Source organism: Dermacentor andersoni, chromosome 4 (genome assembly GCF_023375885.2).
Source record: "Dermacentor andersoni chromosome 4, qqDerAnde1_hic_scaffold, whole genome shotgun sequence".
Lineage (NCBI taxonomy): Eukaryota > Metazoa > Arthropoda > Arachnida > Ixodida > Ixodidae > Dermacentor > Dermacentor andersoni.
In genome coordinates, this window is record NC_092817.1 from 140,711,544 (window position 1) to 140,731,984 (window position 20,441).

A 20,441-nucleotide genomic window follows, 5' to 3' on the forward strand; every position below is an offset into this window, starting at 1 on the left:
AGAATGTCTGTAGACTGGTCTAAATAAATGTCTATAGACTGTCTGTAGACTTTCTATGAAAGTTTTTGTAAACGAACACTCAACAGCAACCCAACAGCAAGACTTAATTACTGGCCAGATATGCTATTTTTGTTCACCACATATATTCACTTGTCCATTGGAAGTCCCGGCCACCCGATGTTCAGCAGCAGCTAAACATGGGTGACCGGTTCTATGAATTTGAGGTATAAAACAGACAACTGTGAATGGAGTGTGTCATTAGCAACGTCGGCTCCACGAAATCGATGTGTCGCACTTACGTCTTAACGCTTGATGTTGACGAGGTTGTCCATTTTGCTCAGATGTCACGTGGCGGTGAGCCACAGGGAACGCGAAAAACAGTTTCATATCACGAAATGGGGTGCAGCTTTCTTTCCACAATGTTGTTAAAAATCTTTCAAACGTTGTTGGCTCTTCCGTGCACGTAAATAAAGTACAAATAGACTAATCCAGAGGTCCTGTATTGCTCTAGTTGGCTTGCTTATTTTTTTTATTTGCAAGAAACATTACACTTCTTACAATTCGCTTTGCGAACCACAGCAATGTGGTTAAACACGAAGACAATGTCTGCTACAGAAGCAACACACGAGAGGCCACATAGAGGCATTAGCTTCTGTGCCATACAGCCTACAAGGATATAGTAGCCCTCATCCGACACCGTGCATCAAGGTGACGAAATATTACAAAGAACCCTATGAAACAAAATTCAACCATGTTTCACAAACAATCACAGTAAGTCAGTGAAGATGCAATATGGTAGAAAAAGTGAGAAATAACGGCTTGCGTAAATTCCAATTTAATATAACTGCGGAATTGCTACTTCTTCAGTGAACACAATAAAAATGCGCGGAATAAAACAAAGTCAAGTTACATATTCTATAATTTAGATACAAAAGGGTGAACAATATATTTCTTTCCGCGTGATTGCGAAACAATCGCAAATATATAAGGAAGTTCGAGACATTTATGCTGACAAGAAGGCTTATGCGTCAATTAACAATAATTGTTTTCTGGCGCATATTTTACGACAGAAACAAAGCAGTAGCAATCGCCACCAGATAAATGTTTTTCTTAACAGCACCTTGTTTATGAAGGGCTGGTTTGTTAAAATTACCTTTACGATCAATCGGGTAACCTCAAAATTTCTTAATTCAATTCATATGGCATAAGGTAAAGATGAGAACGTACATATCGAGGTTTTAACAGATGGCCATGCTGCAAGAAAAGGCGGAAACATCCACGCTAAGTCCGTTTGTCAAAAGCAGAATAAACAATAAATCATAAATGTTATTGTTGGTTGCGATTATGCATTCTACAAACATTAAGAATGCGTAAAGTACTTAGCCTACGTTTCAGTCGCTCATGTGCGGCTGTCACATGCCACGGAAGAGTGACACAGAAATATTTAGAAACTATAGTTCTAATACAACGTCATTAAATTCTATTTGGACGCGCACATGCAAAGGCCTTCAGCCTAATAACAGTAGTATCCTCTGGGTTGTAAACAACAATGCAGATTTCTTTCTATCCCGAGAGTAAACACGTAAGAAAATACATCTCGTCACGCTCTTCTGATGGTTGTTCTAACGAGCAGCCTCATGAAAATGCCTTTAGCGCCACTCACATTAAAACGTCTCAAAGAATAGCTGCAATTTTAATATCTTCTTGCGTAATCCCTATTTGCCTGGCTCAGCACTTTAAGGCAGGCGTGTCACATGGGGATCTACGTTTATCGTCGTGCTCTATTGCATCACAGACCTTTGCATTCGCCTGCCGGCACCAAAATGATTGCACGAGGAACCGTCCCATTCAGGACATGTTCCCGCCAATGGAAGCTCTTCCAGTTTCATTAGATCTAAAATATCTTCTCTTATTAACTGATAAGGCCTTCCTTGTATCATCATATCACACTGGCTCATAATATCCGAAGCACACTTGCCTGACGGCCACGCGTGTTTCATAGTGATGGGGTTATCAGGCCGATTATCCTGTCAGGGCGCAATCATTTAGCAACTCGCTTCGTGCTTATTCAAACACATTTAGTGCCCTTGCGTGTCAAATCCCAAGTAAAAATCTGTAATCTACAAGCACAACAAAGCAATAATAGTGGAAGGGGCACAACTTACATGTAGCTGGTCACGCGCAATGTACATCATGAAATTTCTAATAATTTCTGTCCCCTAAGAAACGACTCCTTTCCAGAAGAAAACTGTAGAATTGCGAGCACATCAGACAACATAACTTGAAGGAGTCATTTGCCTCGACCGGCCATGTTTGGCATTGCAAACAATTATCCTTCGTATCATACAAACGTTCTACCAGCAACTACAAGCAACCTGGTACTTCCAGCTCAGTTTCCAAAACGCTTCTTGCTTACCAAGTAAAACAGTAAGGAAGTATCATTTAAGTTGTAATAGTACTCATATTCAGCAGGAAGAATTTCGAACACGCATCTCTCTTTCGGTAACAATTACCAGAATTTGTTACGCAGCCATTCATTAATAAAGCAGTCGACAGTAGGTACGGGACAGCGCTCAGAGGGCATCTTATGGGCGTGTCAGTAAATGGCTCCTACGCAACGTTAAGAGTAGCGAAACACGACACATATACAGAATACCTTCTGTTAAGTAAAATTTTGTTGATACAACTTTTTTTAATGCCAACCTAAACCATCCACTAAAGCAATGTGTTTGTGCGCTCCTCATTGCGTGCGCGCCTTGTTCGCAGACACAAACGTAAAGTATACATAGCGCAAGGACGAACTGCTTTCTCGTCTACCGTAGTCTTGTCATGGCGAAAGAAAGTGGGGGACGAATGAAGGGGCGCTATAACGTAAAGCTATTCCAAACTATTTCTATAAAATTTCAGAAGTCAGCCCTCAACGATTGTTCAGACATTATTTCGGCCACCTCCACTTCGCTTGTCCGTCAAGCGATGTAACGAACACAGAGAAAGCTGCCCATCTGATATGACGTATACATAGTGATTATGTATAATACAATTAAAAAAAGGACAAATGAATATAACTGATTCTATGCCTTTATCACCCTCAGCTCTCCGCTATTAGTCAAAAGCTTTTGGTCTGCCCCCCCCCCCCCCCCCCTTTGCCTGTCTGTCACATTATGCCGCATATCCACGAAAGCACACCATGATAATGTGACGTTCATGCATAAAGATGAATTATTGTGGCGAAGAAAAATTTATTTTTTAGAATAGACGGAGACTGCCTCGTTTCAGAATGAATGAACATGGGTGCCCGCCGATCACGCTGACACAGGATCAGAAAGCACTGATCAGGAGCTTCCTGATCTGATTATTTACTTCCACTGTACTAGCCCGTCCCCAATGAAGTCCTTTCGATTTCTAAGTGCTCCCCACCTCTTGTCAGGAAACCATAGCACGGTAGACAATGCTATTTGCTTTAAAAGGAAGCAAATGTGACTTCCTACAATCGAGGAGAGTATTTTATTGGGCTTTACAATGAACGCTTTGAGTCACCGTCCCGTGATTTTGTCGGTAGTTACGTAAGCATGACGTGAAAAGATTGGAATAAAACAGATTGGAACACGTTCACGTTATAGAGCCCAAGGTAAAGATGCACGGAAGAATGATGGCTTATTTAGGCAGAACCTGTCCATGGACAGTTTCACTCTGGGATCGCTATACTAGATTATACGCGATCTAATCGTTCTATTTCGACTGGGTAACAGTTAAGCACCATCCCACTGTCACTGAATTCTGCCAAACGAAAACTAGAACAGGCGCAACAATTTGCATCGTTTTTTGTTGTTGCTATTTTTGTTGTAGTTGTATTTTCTTAGACTTTCGTTGTAGGTCGTTTACGGTTCAGCAAAGTCTTAGTAAAGCTATAGACGCCAGGTCACCGAGAAGCACCGCCTCAGAATGCACAGTGGAATATTTCTTTTTTCACTTATGCAGAGCTGTTGCATTACTTCTATCAAGCTATATCTTACCTGATACGTTCATGTGACCGAATATTCTGGTCTAAGTGAGTCACAGAAAAATTTCGCCTGCTTTCTGCAGACCGCGAGTACCCATCTGCCATACCCCTTACCGACTGATTTAATGGTCTCGCTTCAAGTGGAGAAACAATCTTGCTTTCCATGGGGGACAACCATGTTGCGGTCATCTGGCTGCTATTACACTGTCTCATAACATTCAAGGACTGATGTTCAGGTCCGTACTGCCGAAAACACTTCCTATTATCGTCCGGACAAACGTCATTTTACCATTCAATAAATAACACTACTGAACAAGTCGGTTCAAGTGTCCGTAAGTTCTCTTTTCGTGGACTTCTGCAGTACTACCAATCCAGTTGGTTCTCCTTGGCACTCGAAGCGTTTTTTCTCACAAGATAGAACAACCCGCACCACCACTGGCACTTGCGTTCGAAGCAAGATGACCGCCGACGCCAGCCCGATGAGGCGGCGACGATGCCCAACAGCCCATCTTGTCACCCCTAGAATCGGCCGACGAAGCATCAGCCAGCCTTCGTTGCTGCTGATTGTAATTGTTGTGACAGTGTGTGCAATGCTGGCACGGCGGCTGCAGCCCGACGGTGGTCAGCATGGCCGGAGGCGGCACGGTAACTACCGATGCTGGAGACAGCGGCTGTGTAGGAACCTTCAGCTCAAGCTCGGTCCACGCAGTTTTGCGAGGAGTTGGCCGGCCATTAGTCTCCCGGGGCGAAGCGTTCACCGGCGTGGTGGTGGGAGCAACGCTCATAGTCCGACGCTTGGGTGAAGAGCCATTCGACATCTCCGTGGTCCCCGTGATGTCCTTGACAACTGCAGTGCCCGGTGCATTCCCTCCGGTTTGTGTGGTGGGACTCACGCCAGCCGTAGGCTTCGTCAACGTCGTGCTCCCTCCTCCATGGGGTGGAGGCGTATTGGATGGCGAGTGCTTCGCTATCTCCTCGTACGTCACGGGCGAATACACGGAGCGGGCCCCAACCGAGGACTTGCGGCGCTTTGACTCCTGCTTCGTCGAAAGGACAGTCGGTGCATCCGGGTATCGCCGGTTGACGTTGGCCTGGCCTTTCTTTCCCGTGAGCCAATACGTTTTCATCGAGCCTTTGCCCTATTAAGGACAGCAAAGAAAAACAATATAAGAAGCTATTAGAGTGAGTCGGCTTGTCAAACTTTTGTAGGACTTTTATAGAAAAAAATAAAATAGAGAAAGGCAAGACAAAACAGAATATAACCATTTCGTGTGCATGTTATGCACATATCCGTATAAACTGAAATCTTCAGCTCAGATAAACGGGGCGCCGCCCCAGTGAATCACGCAATTATCAGCCTAGATGTGTTGCTGACCGCTTACTTCTATACGAGGCTCATATTCTTTAACAGTTGTGTTTCAATGATCACCACTAGCTTATTCGTCAACGTGTTTAAAGTAATAAGGACGTCTACTGCATGCACGTTACAGTATTCCTTTTGAAGTGGAGCGTTTAGGCACCGGTTCCTGCGTTGACCGTCGGCATGCCTCGGCGTCGTTCCTCAACGTAACCGAATGAACGAGCACAAAAAAAGGTGAAAGCTAACGCAGTGCGCAGCGGGAGATGAAAGAATGACACGCGAGGAGGAAAGTGGAGGAGGAGGAGACTACAGCGAAAACATGAGACAGAAAGAGTAGGTGGAAATCATGGTAAAAGGGTGAGGAGGAAAGCAGAGCGCCGCACGAGACTACGAGGTGGCGTCTTAGTAATTGTAATTTTAATGTATGCGCTAAGCGGATTCTGCACAACCTTCTGGACGCCACGCGCTTACGCTGGAACCTTCGACGAGTGATGTATGCAAGCCGACGCGCTTCACCCGCAGCTCAGATTTTAAACGACCGCCGACTCTGCTCGCCACAGTCGTTTTGCTGAAGTGTTACTTGATTTGTTGGGCACAAGTACGCCCAATAAAGAGTGCAATTTGTAACTTACAGATTGAGCAATTTGTCGTTATTCCCTACTACGCGGCAATATAATTAGAATAGAAAATAATGTTAACCAGTTCTTTCTGAACAATGAGCGATGCAAGCAGCGGAAGGGCTTCATCTCGCGTCAGAATCGAGAGGCACGCACAGCCGAAGCACAAGATAAGTGCAGTAGCCGAAAATAAAGAGTTGTCTGTAACTGTACGTACATACATGTCTCGCTCAATTTCTTTGCCTGACTATATCGCGTATTGCAAGCGCGTGTAGAGCTGCGCTCAAATTTCGAATTACGGCGTGTCGTAATCGCCGGTCATTTTTTTACCGATGCAGCGTTAAACATGCAAGGGCTTCGTAGCTAGGGCATAAGTAATTTAGATCGTGTGTGATTTCCCTTTCGGAAGGCACGTTATTCAGTGGACATATTACCATGATAATTTATAGGAGTAAAAAGAGGCCTCTAGGATAGGAGCTTCTCCTATTTGCAATTAAAAGATTACCTCCACATAATATGATGACATTCAAACTTCCAGCAAAAGACTTCGGCTGTACCTGTCAACGTAGTAAATTGTCCTGAATTATTTCTATCCATGAGGTGACGCTTTATCATTCATGTAAAGTTCACGAATAGTTTAGATCCTGTCCCCATAGGAACAGGGCCGCAGCAGCTATAGGAATGAACCCCTACTTTCATAGTCATTTTGCTGAAGAGCTAAACGCCGTAGCCACTACGCCACTTCTGCATACTTGAGAAGTGATTGGGATCATAAGACCAGATGCGCATGCATGAAGTACACCCTAATCAGGAAATCTCACTTCATGTTAATTTTGGCTTTTCTTGGGTCCCATCGAATTTCAACAAAGCTGCTCCATGGAAAGGCCTATTGACGTTTGTTAAAGTAATACTTGTATGCTAAACCCACTAAAATTATGGCAGCTCACGTAGCCTTAGCTATTTTACGTAGTGTAAAGATAGGTACGAAAGTCAATGTTACGCTTCATATGTCCACGCGCATTCAATTCCGAGTTTGCGATTATTTGCCCAAAGTATCTAAGCAAGTTATACAAGCTCTCGTGATGAAGATTTGTTTCAAGTTGTTTCAAAGAAAGTTCACTAGCTCTATATTTTTCACCAATAAGCAGCATGCAGACAGTACACATGCCAAGAAAACAACGCGAATAGGCACAGCAAATGACAGTCTCAATTCAATCTCAATTACAACAAAGAAAGTCTGGAAATAGAGTGCCACAATTAATTTTATTACAGTACATATGCTTTATTTAACAAGCAGGACGGCATTGACGAACTACTAAGCTACACTACAGCAACTACAGTAAAGCAAATGTCAAGAACGTTAGAACTGTCCTCTAATGTACAGTTTACGACAGTTATCATACTGTAAAAAATCATGGAGCATGCTATTTTGGGAAGATGTGCAATGTTCTCTTTTGGTTTTTGTTAGGAATATTTGCAAAGCTGTGATATTTCGTTTAAAGATAACTGTTAGCACGTTGTCGACGTATTGACCAGTGTCATTACGAAGAGACCATGACGCGAGGACACAACATACAAGTTAGCAATATCGCGTTGTGGTTTTCTGGTCGTGTGCATTTTACATTTCTTCAAGAATGATACGTTTCGCTCTCCTTTTACTGTCTGAAATGCTTCTGTGAAAATGTGCTGGCGCTTAACGAAATATTTTCACCTAAATAATAAGTTGTGCCAGCTAATAGGCATATTGGAAAGACACCTTCACGTACCTTCACGTCTACCGTTCCACGTTCCTGAATCAGCCACTTTGATTCATCGAGCAGTTCCTTCGTCTTCTGACTGATGTGCACCCGTAAGGCCTGTGTAGATAAAACTTATTACGCACTATTCAAGTTCAAGTATTCATTTTACAATTCTTACGTACATGTAAGAACGTGCATATCCATTGCCAAAAGTCGCCATGAAATTGCAAAGAAAGTTGCATGAAAAAATTTCGCCCTCCTTTCATTATAGATGAAGCGCGTCCCAATGAACTGAAAGGATTTTGTTACACCATTTGCTACGCACATTTTTGAATGAGAAAGCGTTCTACTTCATGTAAAGCGAGCGTATGAGTGGCAGCTTGAGAGAGTGGTCAAGTTCCAGTTTTGTGCTCACTGAAAGCGACTGTATTCCTGCAAAGTATGTAAGTCGTCTTCAACATCAATGGAACAGGAGATATCATGTTTCGTGTTAAATTTATAAATACAAGCACATATCACAGAAAGTAGCCTTTAATGCTGCAAGAAAACACTGCACTTGCTTCGCTGATTAGAGCCCATTTAATTACTATTACAAGAAGTAGTTAGTAGCTATGCCCGAACGTTACGAAACAGTACGTTCCTTAAATGTAGTCTGAGGGGAAATTCCTGCGATCTACCAGAATTGTTTTTCTGTGTGAAGTTCAGGTACATTTCCCTAGAACACATGAGCACGCTTCAGCCGATACACAAGCCAGATGAAGTGCAACCGCCGACGAGACTGCCAAGCAGCAGATGATCTGCAACTAGATTCGACAAACGAAGGAGTCCAAGTGGTTAAAAAAATTACCTCACTAGTGCTTTCCATTCGCGATGCCGTATTGACGGAATCGCCGAACAGGCAGTACCGCGGCATTTTCAGGCCTACAACACCGGCCACCACCGCACCAGAATGGATACCTGCAAAAGTTTTTTAAAAGTTTAGTCACGACCATCCAACTCTTACTAGTTTCATTGACAAGGTTCAGTGGAAGTTCAGTGAATTCTCTACTAACAGAGATAACACTCAACAGGAACTAAACTGCAATTTAAACGCCGACTTAGGTACAAGAGTGGCACCAGGCAAACTATACAAGAAATATAGGCTTGCGAACGCAATATTGTGTTTTCAGCAGAAGCCATGAAAGAAAAACAATGCAAACTTCCGTGTACTTTTGCGGCATTACAATCAGCAGATTAACTGATTGAATAAGTAGTCGAGTGGTTTACTGATGTTGTTTAACGTCGCTGATCAACACCTGGCAATTCCTGGCAACGAGGTCGCCAACCACGTGGCTCGAGATTTGACCCACCGAGCCGACGCCGAGGAATCTGAACCCGAGCGCATGCACCCTCTAGTATCGTACCAAGACATCACACAACACTACAAGCTAACCCGCAGAACTTATGTACCCCCACACAAGTCACTACCTAGAGAGCAGGAGCGATTCCTCCGAGCTCTACAGGTTAATATATTCCCACACCCAACCAGAAATCACCTCATAAACCCTACACAATTCTCTGCGCTATGCCGCTTCTGCGCAGAGCCCGGGTCACTCAGCCACATAGTAGGTTGTTGCAGAGCGGCACCATTAAATCCTCCGAACCCTTACCCCACTAACGAGCTTTGGGAGATAGCCTTGGCCAGCTCCGACCTCGAGGATCAGCAACGGCTGATTGCGAGGGCCCAGGATGCGGCCTGAGCTCAAGCCATTCTGGAATTAGGACGCCTCTCCAAAGCTGCACTCATGCATTAAAAATGTTTATTCTCTCTCTCTCTGGAACATTGTGGAGAGGAAAATCCGATACCCCTAGGAACCATGTCTGTACGTTTAGATCTAATGCTTCAGTGATTCAGTTGCCGGAACACTCAGTGCAGCTATTTCTTGCTGTATGGAGGATTTTTTTTTACATATAGAAGTTGTCAGGATATCTTGCTATAATATGGTGCAGAAAAATGAAGCGAATGAAGCAAGGTGCTCTTCCACAAGGTTCCTTTATTTTGCAATCATAGGCTAGACTACTTTCCAAGATGACTCAAAAAATAAGCGCGAATAAATTACACAAGCACACATACAACAGATGAGGTCAAGCGCTTGTCCTCGTCTGTTTCATGTGTCTTTGTGTAACAGATTCGCGCTTAGCTTTCCAGTCCACATGTATCACCAGGGAACCGAACCTAATTAAGTGCTTTCCCACATTCGACAAATATGTGTCCCAATTTTAGACGTGCCACAAAGTAATATTTTCCAGGTCACGACCTCTATCGCCAGCGAATATATAATGAACCCTCGAAGTGCTGCAGTAGACATCTCTGGCCTGACTGTAGAGAACAGTGTACGCCAGTTTAGAAAAGGCCTAAACAGAGCAGCGTTCATTAACAGGATAAAGCACCAATACCGAATGAGGAAACAGCGCCGCTGCACATAAACACCAGGAACACATAGCATCGCCTCCATGGTTGAGTATGTAGTGATCATTGTAGTTTAGGACTCTTCGACATTACATGTCATTATTATAGTCATAGGCATAAAGGCCTTTTATAGGTAGTGTTCTCTCGGTGCACGACAAACACACGGTACGTTCAATCTGAACTATTCATAATCGATACCGCGAGGTAGCCAGCTGGATGCTTTTCTGTTTAACGTCTCTGCACTCTGTCCTTTCATTTCTTTTTCTGCGATCCTCGTAGTGTTCCTGAAGAACAAAACCAATAGCCTCTGCACATATCGGTTCCATACGACGCTATTGTTATCGCACCAAAGCTCGGTAGCATGCGAGAAAAATCGGAGTTTCAGATGCCAAGCCATACCCCCCCAGCCCCTGCGACGGCGACCAACCGGTTGGTGACACGTCGCACCGATCGCAGCCATCACTGCGATTTTTCGCCGATATTGCGTCGAGAGCTGCGAGAGCTATTTCGCGGTTCGTTTTGGGAAACGGCATCTGTCGCTCAACAAGCCCTAAACAGTGGAAATCATTGAGGGGAGCCATGTACTGCGCAAATGGCACGTACGTATCATCAGCGCCGAAACGCGAAGTCAGATAAAATCTCGTACGTTAAGATTGGTTCTGTGTTTCCTACTCGTTTGTTCAAGCGATACGTTCCTAATCACGCAAACGTTTATGGCGAAAGCCATAAAAGTGGCTTCATTAAGGGGCCCATACTCCCGATGGCAGTGAAAAAAATTGGACGACGCTTAAGCTTCGCCTTCAAGAGTGGAACGCCATACCGTTACCGCACCCCGTTCGCACCACCCACTCATTCGCTCGGCATGCTCTTGACGAGACGAAGGGGAGAAGCGGGCGAAGTGCGCGCCACCTGTCGGGGCAACGCCGTACATTGCGAGGAGGGGGCTTTCTGTATTTGCCGCACGATGGCTCTGCGTGTGCGCCAAGCGCAGAAGAAATGTAGCGGAAACGTACTGCGCTACTCGTTTAACTGCGACTTCTGTAATTTACGTGCTCATAAATACCGATATACACCGCAGTATAACTTTATACGGCACGTTTCTAAGGCAACACCGCATTCACTAGAGGCGCTTTTGTCCCGCTTTGAACCATCGAACTCATGGCTGAGTGGTACTGTCTCCATCTCACACTCCGGAGACCCTGTTTCGATTCCCACCCGGCACAGCTTGCAATTGCCTTCCGGGATTTTTCGCTCACGGCCAACGCCGCCGACACACCGGCTTTTCTGCGACACGAGCTCCTTAACGTTGTCGCATTAAAAAGGGCGGTCCGGTCGAATGGTACAGAATTATGATCAGCTGCAATGACTTATTCTCTCCTAAGCAAGCGAAAAATGCAATGATTCATGCTTCTCGCAGCTCAGAGGCTACAAGCACTCATCAAAGTGCTTGTAGCTTGCGTCTAGTGCAGTACTAAAAAAACGCGAGACCTTCTCAACGGCTCGTACCCCCGTAAGGAAACAAAAAGTACAATGGCTCATACGCCCATAAGACTGAGGCTACAAGCGCTCAGCAAAGTGCAGCGAACAATCCAAATATGCATTGAAATAACCCATACAACATACAAAAGCATACGTTTCAATCCCCTGCTAAGAGGGTGCAACGTGAAATCGAATGGAAAACTCGCTGGTGCGAGTCTGACCCCGCTATACGAGAACGCGAAGCCGCAGCTAACCGTAGAAAATGAGTCGACGAAGCCTACTGCAAAAGCAGCGGCGCGACGATGCGAGACGGCACATTACCAAGCGTGCAGCAGGCTTTCGCCTTCAAGTGCTACAGATGTGTAACACGCTGCCGTTTTTTTTTTTGTTTTTTTGCACGTTGGTTTTGAGTGCGGATAATACGTACTTTTGCTTCCCTTTTGGTGATTTTCACGCACTGCTGCTTGTAACACTACAAGATGTCACTCACGAGAAAACATGGCCTTCGGATCTTGTCCCTATTTTCTGGCGTGTGCGCGCAAACTCGCTGTACACGAAAACGCTAATGTTGCAGCACGGTGTTCTTTTACGGACGCAGCACTTTAATGTATATGCCACTACGCTCAAATGCTGTGTCGAGGCGATATGACATGACAGCATAATATCCGACGTTTCAACGTCACTGGATACGCGTAACCTGCAGTGTATGCAGAGTATCCGTGTTAGCTTTCACGCGTATTTCTCCCGGTGAATTACGCGTCTCATTCCACGGTTCTGTTATTTCCGCTGCGGACGCAATTGCTTATTAGGCTCCCAAAGCGAACGTGCAAACTCTATATGATAATGAATGTTGTGCAGTAGCATGTTTAATGCTTCAACTAGGAATAAACAGCATCGTCAATTTGTTTTTGAAGCGGTAATATACCATAAGCATCACCTAATGTTTTATCTCGTATTTTAAGTTTCATTTTTCTTCCTCAACAGCCACCAATAAACCTTCATCATGTTGCCGACTTTGTGTCCTCACTGCACCTGTGTCAACCGTCCCTGTAAAAGGAAATTGTATATTGCCCTTACTCCAATGCATTTGCCTTTTGTTCATGCTGGTTATAGCATATCACAGGAGTAGTCTGAGAAACTGCCTAGCCGTAAATATTCCTGCCTTTCCTTGCCTCTCTCTCTGTGCAACATGTAAAACACATGCGACAATGTGGAATTCTATTTATTAGCAGTAGATAAAACATTCAACAAAAGCAAATAAGAATCGTGCAGAGAAGTTAGCTAGTTGCATTAATTCCTGCGAATGAATGTATCATTTTACTTGCGGACGGTTCTTGCACGTCCACAGCTAATGATGTGTGCAAACATATCACGAGACATAAGCCATGCCGAACAAGAAAGAAGCAACGTTCTCTATAAGTTTGCCATTATGTGAATTACTCCAAAAACTCGCATAGCCATATCCTGCCATTACTGCCCCTATACTAGAAGTATCAATCAACTTGTAGGGTATGCAAAGACAGCATAACATTTATGCATACGAATCTTTGTGCTAGGTTATGAGCTGCAGCTGCTTACTGATTTATTCCATGGTGTGATTTAAGGCATATGTATGAAATATCCCCCAACTTTCACTCAGCGGAGCTTGCTCCGACACGTATCCTAGCCAGGCTCCCACTAAGTCAGCATCATGGTTTGGTCATAGTGATCTGACTCTTGAATTCCCGACCTATGTATACACTGCATGATACTAGTGTTGTGACCTGTCTGCTGCATAAGTAAACATTCCATTGGGGACCGTGTTGTATTGTATGGACATACAACAATTGTATACATTGCAGTTACTTTTGTAGAATTTATATGACCGTTGCCCGGAAGCTTCGCGTCATGTCAGTTCCAACAAGTTCATGAAATCTGCACCATATTTTTTGCGGATTCTGTTCGCTATGTTATATGTATTAAAAAACGCTTACAGCAATGCAGGTACAACAATCGGGACATTACAAACCTATGGGAGCAAAAAGGTGAACACGAATGCTAAACAAATTTGCAGACGGAATCGCACTTCGGCCGAGTTGGCCGTCATCTATCGCAAAAAAACACAGGCCGGCACTGTAATGAATGCCATGCATAATCATAACGAATGCCGTGTCCATGGGCTACAGGCGAAACAAACGTGGAACTTAGTAGTTACCACGACGTAGCAACTACGGACTCTGGCGCACACTGCAGCTGGGCACTAACCCACTGTAGACAAGTGTGTTTGGTGTGTACTTTTACTTAAGAGCGCTCATAAAAGCAAAAAATTTTGCTAATGCAATCTTTTCAGAATTTCCAGATTAGATTATACCTGTAGGTTCCCTTACACTTATCTATTTTGTTCGTTTAATCTAGTTTGCAATGACTCCTATTACCATGCTCTAACTTTGGTATAATATAGGTAATACGGTCAGATTAACCGATTGGGATGCTTGCTTTATTTTGTAGTGAAGGGATCATAACATACATTACAGTTGCCTACGTTCTTTCGCCAGTCAAAGGTTTTGAGCCTCACTTAAAGACAGTGTGCTGAAGCAAGCCGAAGCACCCGCATCTCAACAAGATTGGGCTGTAGTTCCGATAGATTCCTCCTTTACGCTTGCTGCTCCGAAGGCAGAATACTAGCGCTTCTTTTTGTTGTTAGAAAAACGAGTGCCCTCCTAGCATCGTATTTAATGTTTGCTGTGGAGCTGCACCAACGCCCTACACACTGCGGCATATCGATTTAAGCTTCTTGGTACAGATGTACAGTACATACTAACAACGCGAGAACAAACTGAGAAAGTAGACTTTGCGCAAGCCTGTTAGAATGGTGTGATGCCACGTACACAAATGACTGCAGCTCCTAAAATATGTGGTGGCTGTTTTTCCGCCTTTTAAAATATTCAGAGAGGAATCATTCATAATTCCTAATTATAGCATATGTACCGCGATGAATGAACCAGGCTAGCGCTAAAGTTTAAAGTTCACAACACGTTCCTTTGCGCCTTCCGTAATCACACATTTCATTTGCGTTTTTCAGCGGCAGAAGTGAGCTTTCGGGTTGGGGCTTGCTATTACCTTTGTGGAAGGAATATGGCTAGGGGCAGGCACCGCTTATGCGAAATTACGAGCAATATGGTGGCAAACTATGGCGTCCCAGGAAAAGCTGAAGACATCACGAAATCCTATTTGTTGAACAGAACACGGTATCTAGTCTTTAAAAATTCGTGGTCTTCAATATCGTATATTAGTGCAAGAGCCGCCCAAGGAAGCATTTTGGAACTGCTCTTATTTCTGATTTATATAAATGATATTGTGCAATTTGTGACTGATGGTAAGATGATATCCCACGCTGATGACACTTTGGTGTTCATCCGGGAGATCAGAAAGTGACATTGAAGAGAAAGCAGTCAGAACACTGAATGCATCAACTACATCGGCAAAAGCAAATTATTTGAAGATTAATTCTAAGAAGACAAAGATAATATTGTACTTTCCAAAAGGAAATGTAATTTCTAGGCCGTTGAACGTGTTCTTAAGCTCGGATACTGTTGAAATAGTAGATTCTGTTAAAATCCTTGGTGCTATATCTTCAAAGCATTTGACATGGAATGATCGTATTGACTGTATTAAATCAAAAGTGTCTTCAGCTATCGGTGTTATGTTGTGCCTGCACGGTATTCTTCCTGTCAAGGTTAGGCTGTTGCTGTATAACTCATTAGTTCTCTCTCTCTCTTGCAATATTGTACCGCTTGGGGCAGTACGGGCGTCACAAATTTATCCAAGCTTCACCTTCTTCAAAAAAGAGCTGTAAGATGCAGTGTTGGTCTGCCTTAGCGCTCCCCTATACATGGCTTGTTCTTATAACATGAAATCCTTCTAATCTATACTTTATACAATTATGGACTTTTAGTTATCCATAAATGCTGCTCAGGAAATGATGAAAATTATATTTGTTATCTCACAAAACTTGAGAAAAACATGCATATCCCGCAGACTAGACACAATGAAATTTGGTTAGTGCCGACACCTAGGGCATATTATACCGATCAGTCTCTTTCTTATACTCTTCCAGTATTAATAAATAAATTAAACAACGAATTGTTTGGCCCTTTTTAGGGTTCATATGATGCTATGAAGCATTTTTTTCTGAGAAAGATCACGGGTGATATTGCACACAGTTTAAAGCTACACCGCTTTCTTTCTTTTCCCCATAACTAGCTTTTTTCTTTCCTAATGCCCGTGTTTGTGCTGAAATGTATAGCGCGGCTTTTTACAAAGGGCTTTTGTTATCTTGTATCAGTGTTTATTTGGAAAAATGAAAATCTCTGCCTGTGTACTGAACTGCCTAGTTGATAAAGGGGGCAGGACCGCTGTCAAGCTCTCGAGATTTTAGTCCTATCTACTTCTCTGTCTAAGAGAAAATAAAGACTGAATTGAATTGAATTGAATTGAATCATTTCTTTGGAAGCTTGCACTGCGCACGCGTAGCGCGAGTGTCTCTCTGGGCTGACACGACAGCTCCGCTGAATTCAAATATGGCGTATGCAACGAGGATAACTGTATGGGCTTGTTGTTAGGCGCGCTTGTAATTTGTTGTAATGCAGGTAGGAGGATACGGACATAGAAGGCACACGAGACAGCAGACAGCGCTCAACGACCAGCTGCGAACAGCTGCTTTCATCCGCTATGCCTCATCCCACTGAACTTCGGGAACCGCTGTTGCCCACTAGAAAACATATTTTAAACTTCGAAGAGCTTTTGAAATCTAAAACACGCACATTATTTGCCCTATTAGAGACAGGTCAATACTATCACAACGCACAGGCTCTTTCATTACGTTCAAATAATTATGCGGCGTATGACACAAATTCTGGCGGAAAGTAACCCTGGGCGTCGCATCAGCCACATTGTTGAAGCCGCAATCGTGTGGAATCGGCCGTCTATGAACCACATTGCGACGCATGCGATGGCACTAATTTTTTGTTCTCCATTCACAGCATGTGAAACAGACTTGATCACGAAGAGACAGGCCACAGCATTAGGCGCTACCAAGACAGTTTGATCATTCACGTTTTGGGTAAACCAAAAGTCTCCAGAGTTGTACTTCGTATGTGAAATTCCATGTCGAAAGCCCATGAAAACACATCAGCCCTTTTTCCTTGCAGCGTTCTTTGAAAACACTCTTGACCAAACGAAAATAGAGGAACAAGAAGACGTGTGACAGCACTTCGTATATAATGTATTTTGAAATTTATTCAAACTCAACAACAACGACAGCTGCAACCTAAAAGGTGACTTAGCATATGGAATTACATGTCTTCTTTAAGTACGCTCTAGAACATTTCCAACTCCATCATACAGCGCAAAACAGAACTATTATACCTTGCGCAACTGACCTTCACGTTTACCTAAATAGATGCATTAATTTAGCTTTCATAATAGCACCCGGACTCTGCGCTTAGCGAATTCACTCACAAAGTAGCTACCTTAGATATCTTTTTATAATTGCACTATGTACCACGAGGTCGGTAAACAATGAGCGCCAGCTTTCGTTATGATTTCGCTAGCTGCTGAACCGAAGCACGCCGTTTACATTACGACTTCAAAATTTTCTGAGTGTAACGAGTACCTGGAGTATTGCTGTAAGCGTCTTTAAATTATCTCTATTACGCACGAATAATTTGTTTGTTTGAAATTCAGTTCGCAAAAAATTTATTGAGCCCTGAGTCTTGATAAAGACTTACAGAAGCATAACATCTTAACAATCCTACTTTTTTTCTGTTGGTTTTGTCAAGTCCGCAACTGCAGACTCCCCGCCTGAATTCACGGAAATGCTTTAGAGTGCAGCAACAATGTTGCCTACTTCACACAATTTTGGTTGAAAGGCCGACAGCCGTGTCGGGAACTGCCCTCGTTAACACAGCTCCCTTAAGGAACATAAAGCAGAACATACTTCATGTTGACCTATTTTGTCCCAGCAAACACGCACATGTCTATTTTTTTTCACCTTTTATCTTACATGCATTGCAAATATAAGTCAATTTTCGAGCGCTCTTCATTGGGAAACTGCTTTAGGATGTATTCGAAGCATCATCGGTATTGCTTAGTTTTAGGGCATTGACGAATCAGTGCCTACGCCGACGACATATGCATGTGGGCGTCTAGAGTCATACGACCGCAAAATCGTGCAATATTGCATCGTGCTGTTTCCTTAGCGGCTCAGTACTTGCAGTGCCAAGGACTGCAACAGGACACAGGCTAAGTGCACTGCGATAGCTTTCCCACTGAAGCTTATGTGTCGATATTCGATTATTATCAACGGCAATGTCATTCCATATGTGGCCAACCACAGATACCTGGCTGTTGAAACTGAATGCGGTGTTTCATGGTCGAAGCCTGTGACAATGTAAAGCAAAAGATTGGACTTGGGGTGCTATATATGCAGGATACGCCGAACTTGGCGAAACTATAGGGATCTTCACCAGCTCTGGCGACTCCCCAAGATGAAAGAACTAATGGTACCAAGACAGTTTGTCCCTCGGCGCGCCTCCAGCTTCCATGGTTTATCTACATTCACTATCATGGCTTGGGCGTTGCCTAGTGGGTCGTCGGCAAACTGAAGCTTGCGTGATCATATCGTCGGTGCACGGTCGGTGCCTTCTTCCACCTATTTGTCGTTCCACCGAGTGCATAACAGGCACAAGAATGTTATAAAATAAATGCATTTTGAACAATATTATTAGTCTAATGTGGTTTATAATTATTCCAAAGTTTAAAAGATGTACACTGAATATCTATTAGACCAATTCGAGATTCATTACGTCTCGTGTTATACCACGAGGGAACGTTCCCCTCCTCTTTCCTCTGGATTCGATTAGCTCACTACGTGATTGGAGTGGCTCGCTGCGTGCTTGCGCTCGCATTGCCAAGCACACATTGCTGTGCGCCTGGTTTTAGCAGTGGGCTTTAAACAGATTACTCGTTGCTCGCACTAAAGTACGGCTGCGAGCCGAAGTGAGCGTCAGCTAGCACAGAAGTGGTTTGCCGCGCGCTTACCATGTAAGCACGCAGGAATGCCGGAAAAGACTCATACGAGCAAATGATCATAAAACTACCCTTTAATTTCTTTTACTTTGTGATGCGCCTTCATACTGGGTAGCGCAGAGTGATGGCTTCTAACAACCTCAGCGGCCCATTCGTCCCATTGAATAATCGTCCACGGTTGAACATAGGCTGCTATAATTGGGCCTATCGTCGCCGCGTCTCATCGGTGGACCTTATAAAGCCGCAGTTCCCCTGTGAAGTCCATGGTTCATGATCGGCAACACCGCCGTAATTTTGGCGGCTCAGCGGAACGTTGTCACCCGTCACGAGGCGGCCTCGATTGTACTTTCGCTTGCCGGAAAGAAGGCACTCCTGAATTCGCACTATCTTCCCGGGACCACCGAGTGGAAGTCGCGTCAGTAGCTCATCCCTCACGAACTGGTGCAATTCCTCACACTGGTGTAGTTCTTCTCGTCGGTGAGGTCCTGCTCCGACAGAGCAAGCAAGTCGCCGGTCATCTCCTTCGACAGCTACACGTATACGCTTTTGCTCACGCGGTACGTGAGCAAAATCACTTGCCGCCTGGAGAGGAAAACATTCAGAAACCCCAGGGGGTCCATATTCTGCACATGCAGTGCAGCGGTACCGTGTAACTACGACAAGTGCTTTGAACACCTGTTGCACCCGAAGGCAGCCCGGCATTCATTCTGAGTCTTCCTATATAATGTTACCATTTCGCCTCCGCATTCCCAGATTGTTTAGCCTGGTTTGAACGCCTGGTCCTCGCAGGTGCCCCAGTAATCTGATGACGCCGACGGACCTTGTGTGGCACTCCAGCGAGGTGGACGCCCAGTGCTTAAAGCCGGAGCGAGCCGTAGTGATTGCACTAAGTCTTCCTCCGTAGCCCACTCACACCAATCTGTGTTCGGAAAGCGCAATTTGCACGCCAGGCTGCCTCCGCATACGAAGGTCTTCGCCAAACTCGTCACACAGCTAGCGTACTGACGTTTCGGAAAGGCCATAATGACGCTGAAATTCTACGTCGCTCATGCAGGTGAACGCGTCCAGGCAGCCATATTGACGCTTGCTGCCGCTGGATACGATGACGCAGGCTGCTGCTGCCGCCACTGTGTTCTCGAGTTCAACTTGAATGGGGAGGGTTCGCAATGTGCGAGTTGGACATGAACTCGCCTGTCAATCAAAACCATAGGTCACGCCCCGCGCGAGACATGTAAGTCTTGTGCGCGCACTCACCACGGATAGGCCACGCCCAACTTAATTTTCGGCAACAGCGACACGGTGCTGAGCTGAGATCTTGACTGCCGAAATAAAACATGCACAACGCACTGTCATCGGTGATATACTCAGCTGCAATACCAAAAACAAAGCTTCGACTGTCGCTGGCCTATGCTACATCTTCCTCCGGCTTTGACGGCTCCACAACAAAGTTTCATTGTCTGCATTGTGGCAACTTAGCGCATAGCAAATAATTATTGGCACGCCATTGTAGCTGCTTGCAAGGCGTCCACGTGCTGTGTTGGACGACGATGTTGAGGAGTGCGTGGTGTTCTTCAACGACAACGTGTCACAGCTGTCGTTTGAGATGGCTGTTCTGTCGTCGGTGATGTATCGGAGCCGCAGTGCCACGAACAGGTTCAGCGTCGAGAATCGCTCGCTTTTCCAGACCCAGTGCGATGGCATTTCTTCATCACAAGCACCGCGCGCTGGG

The 20,441-nt window shown here is 44.5% G+C and overlaps 1 protein-coding gene across 1 annotated transcript in view; it reads right to left on the minus strand.

Annotated features, from left to right (window-relative positions):
* Positions 1-489: 489 nt before the first annotated feature.
* The window catches only part of LOC126537843 (soluble guanylate cyclase 88E-like), a 121,550-nt gene continuing 101,598 nt past the window's right edge, over positions 490-20,441 (minus strand). The window contains exons 11-13 of the mRNA XM_055074478.2: positions 8,564-8,673; positions 7,744-7,833; positions 490-5,139 (exon numbers count right to left, since the gene is read on the minus strand). Of these exons, the coding sequence (XP_054930453.1) occupies positions 4,408-5,139; positions 7,744-7,833; positions 8,564-8,673 (932 nt within the window). The 3' untranslated portion in view covers positions 490-4,407. The remainder of the gene's footprint in view (positions 5,140-7,743; positions 7,834-8,563; positions 8,674-20,441) is intronic.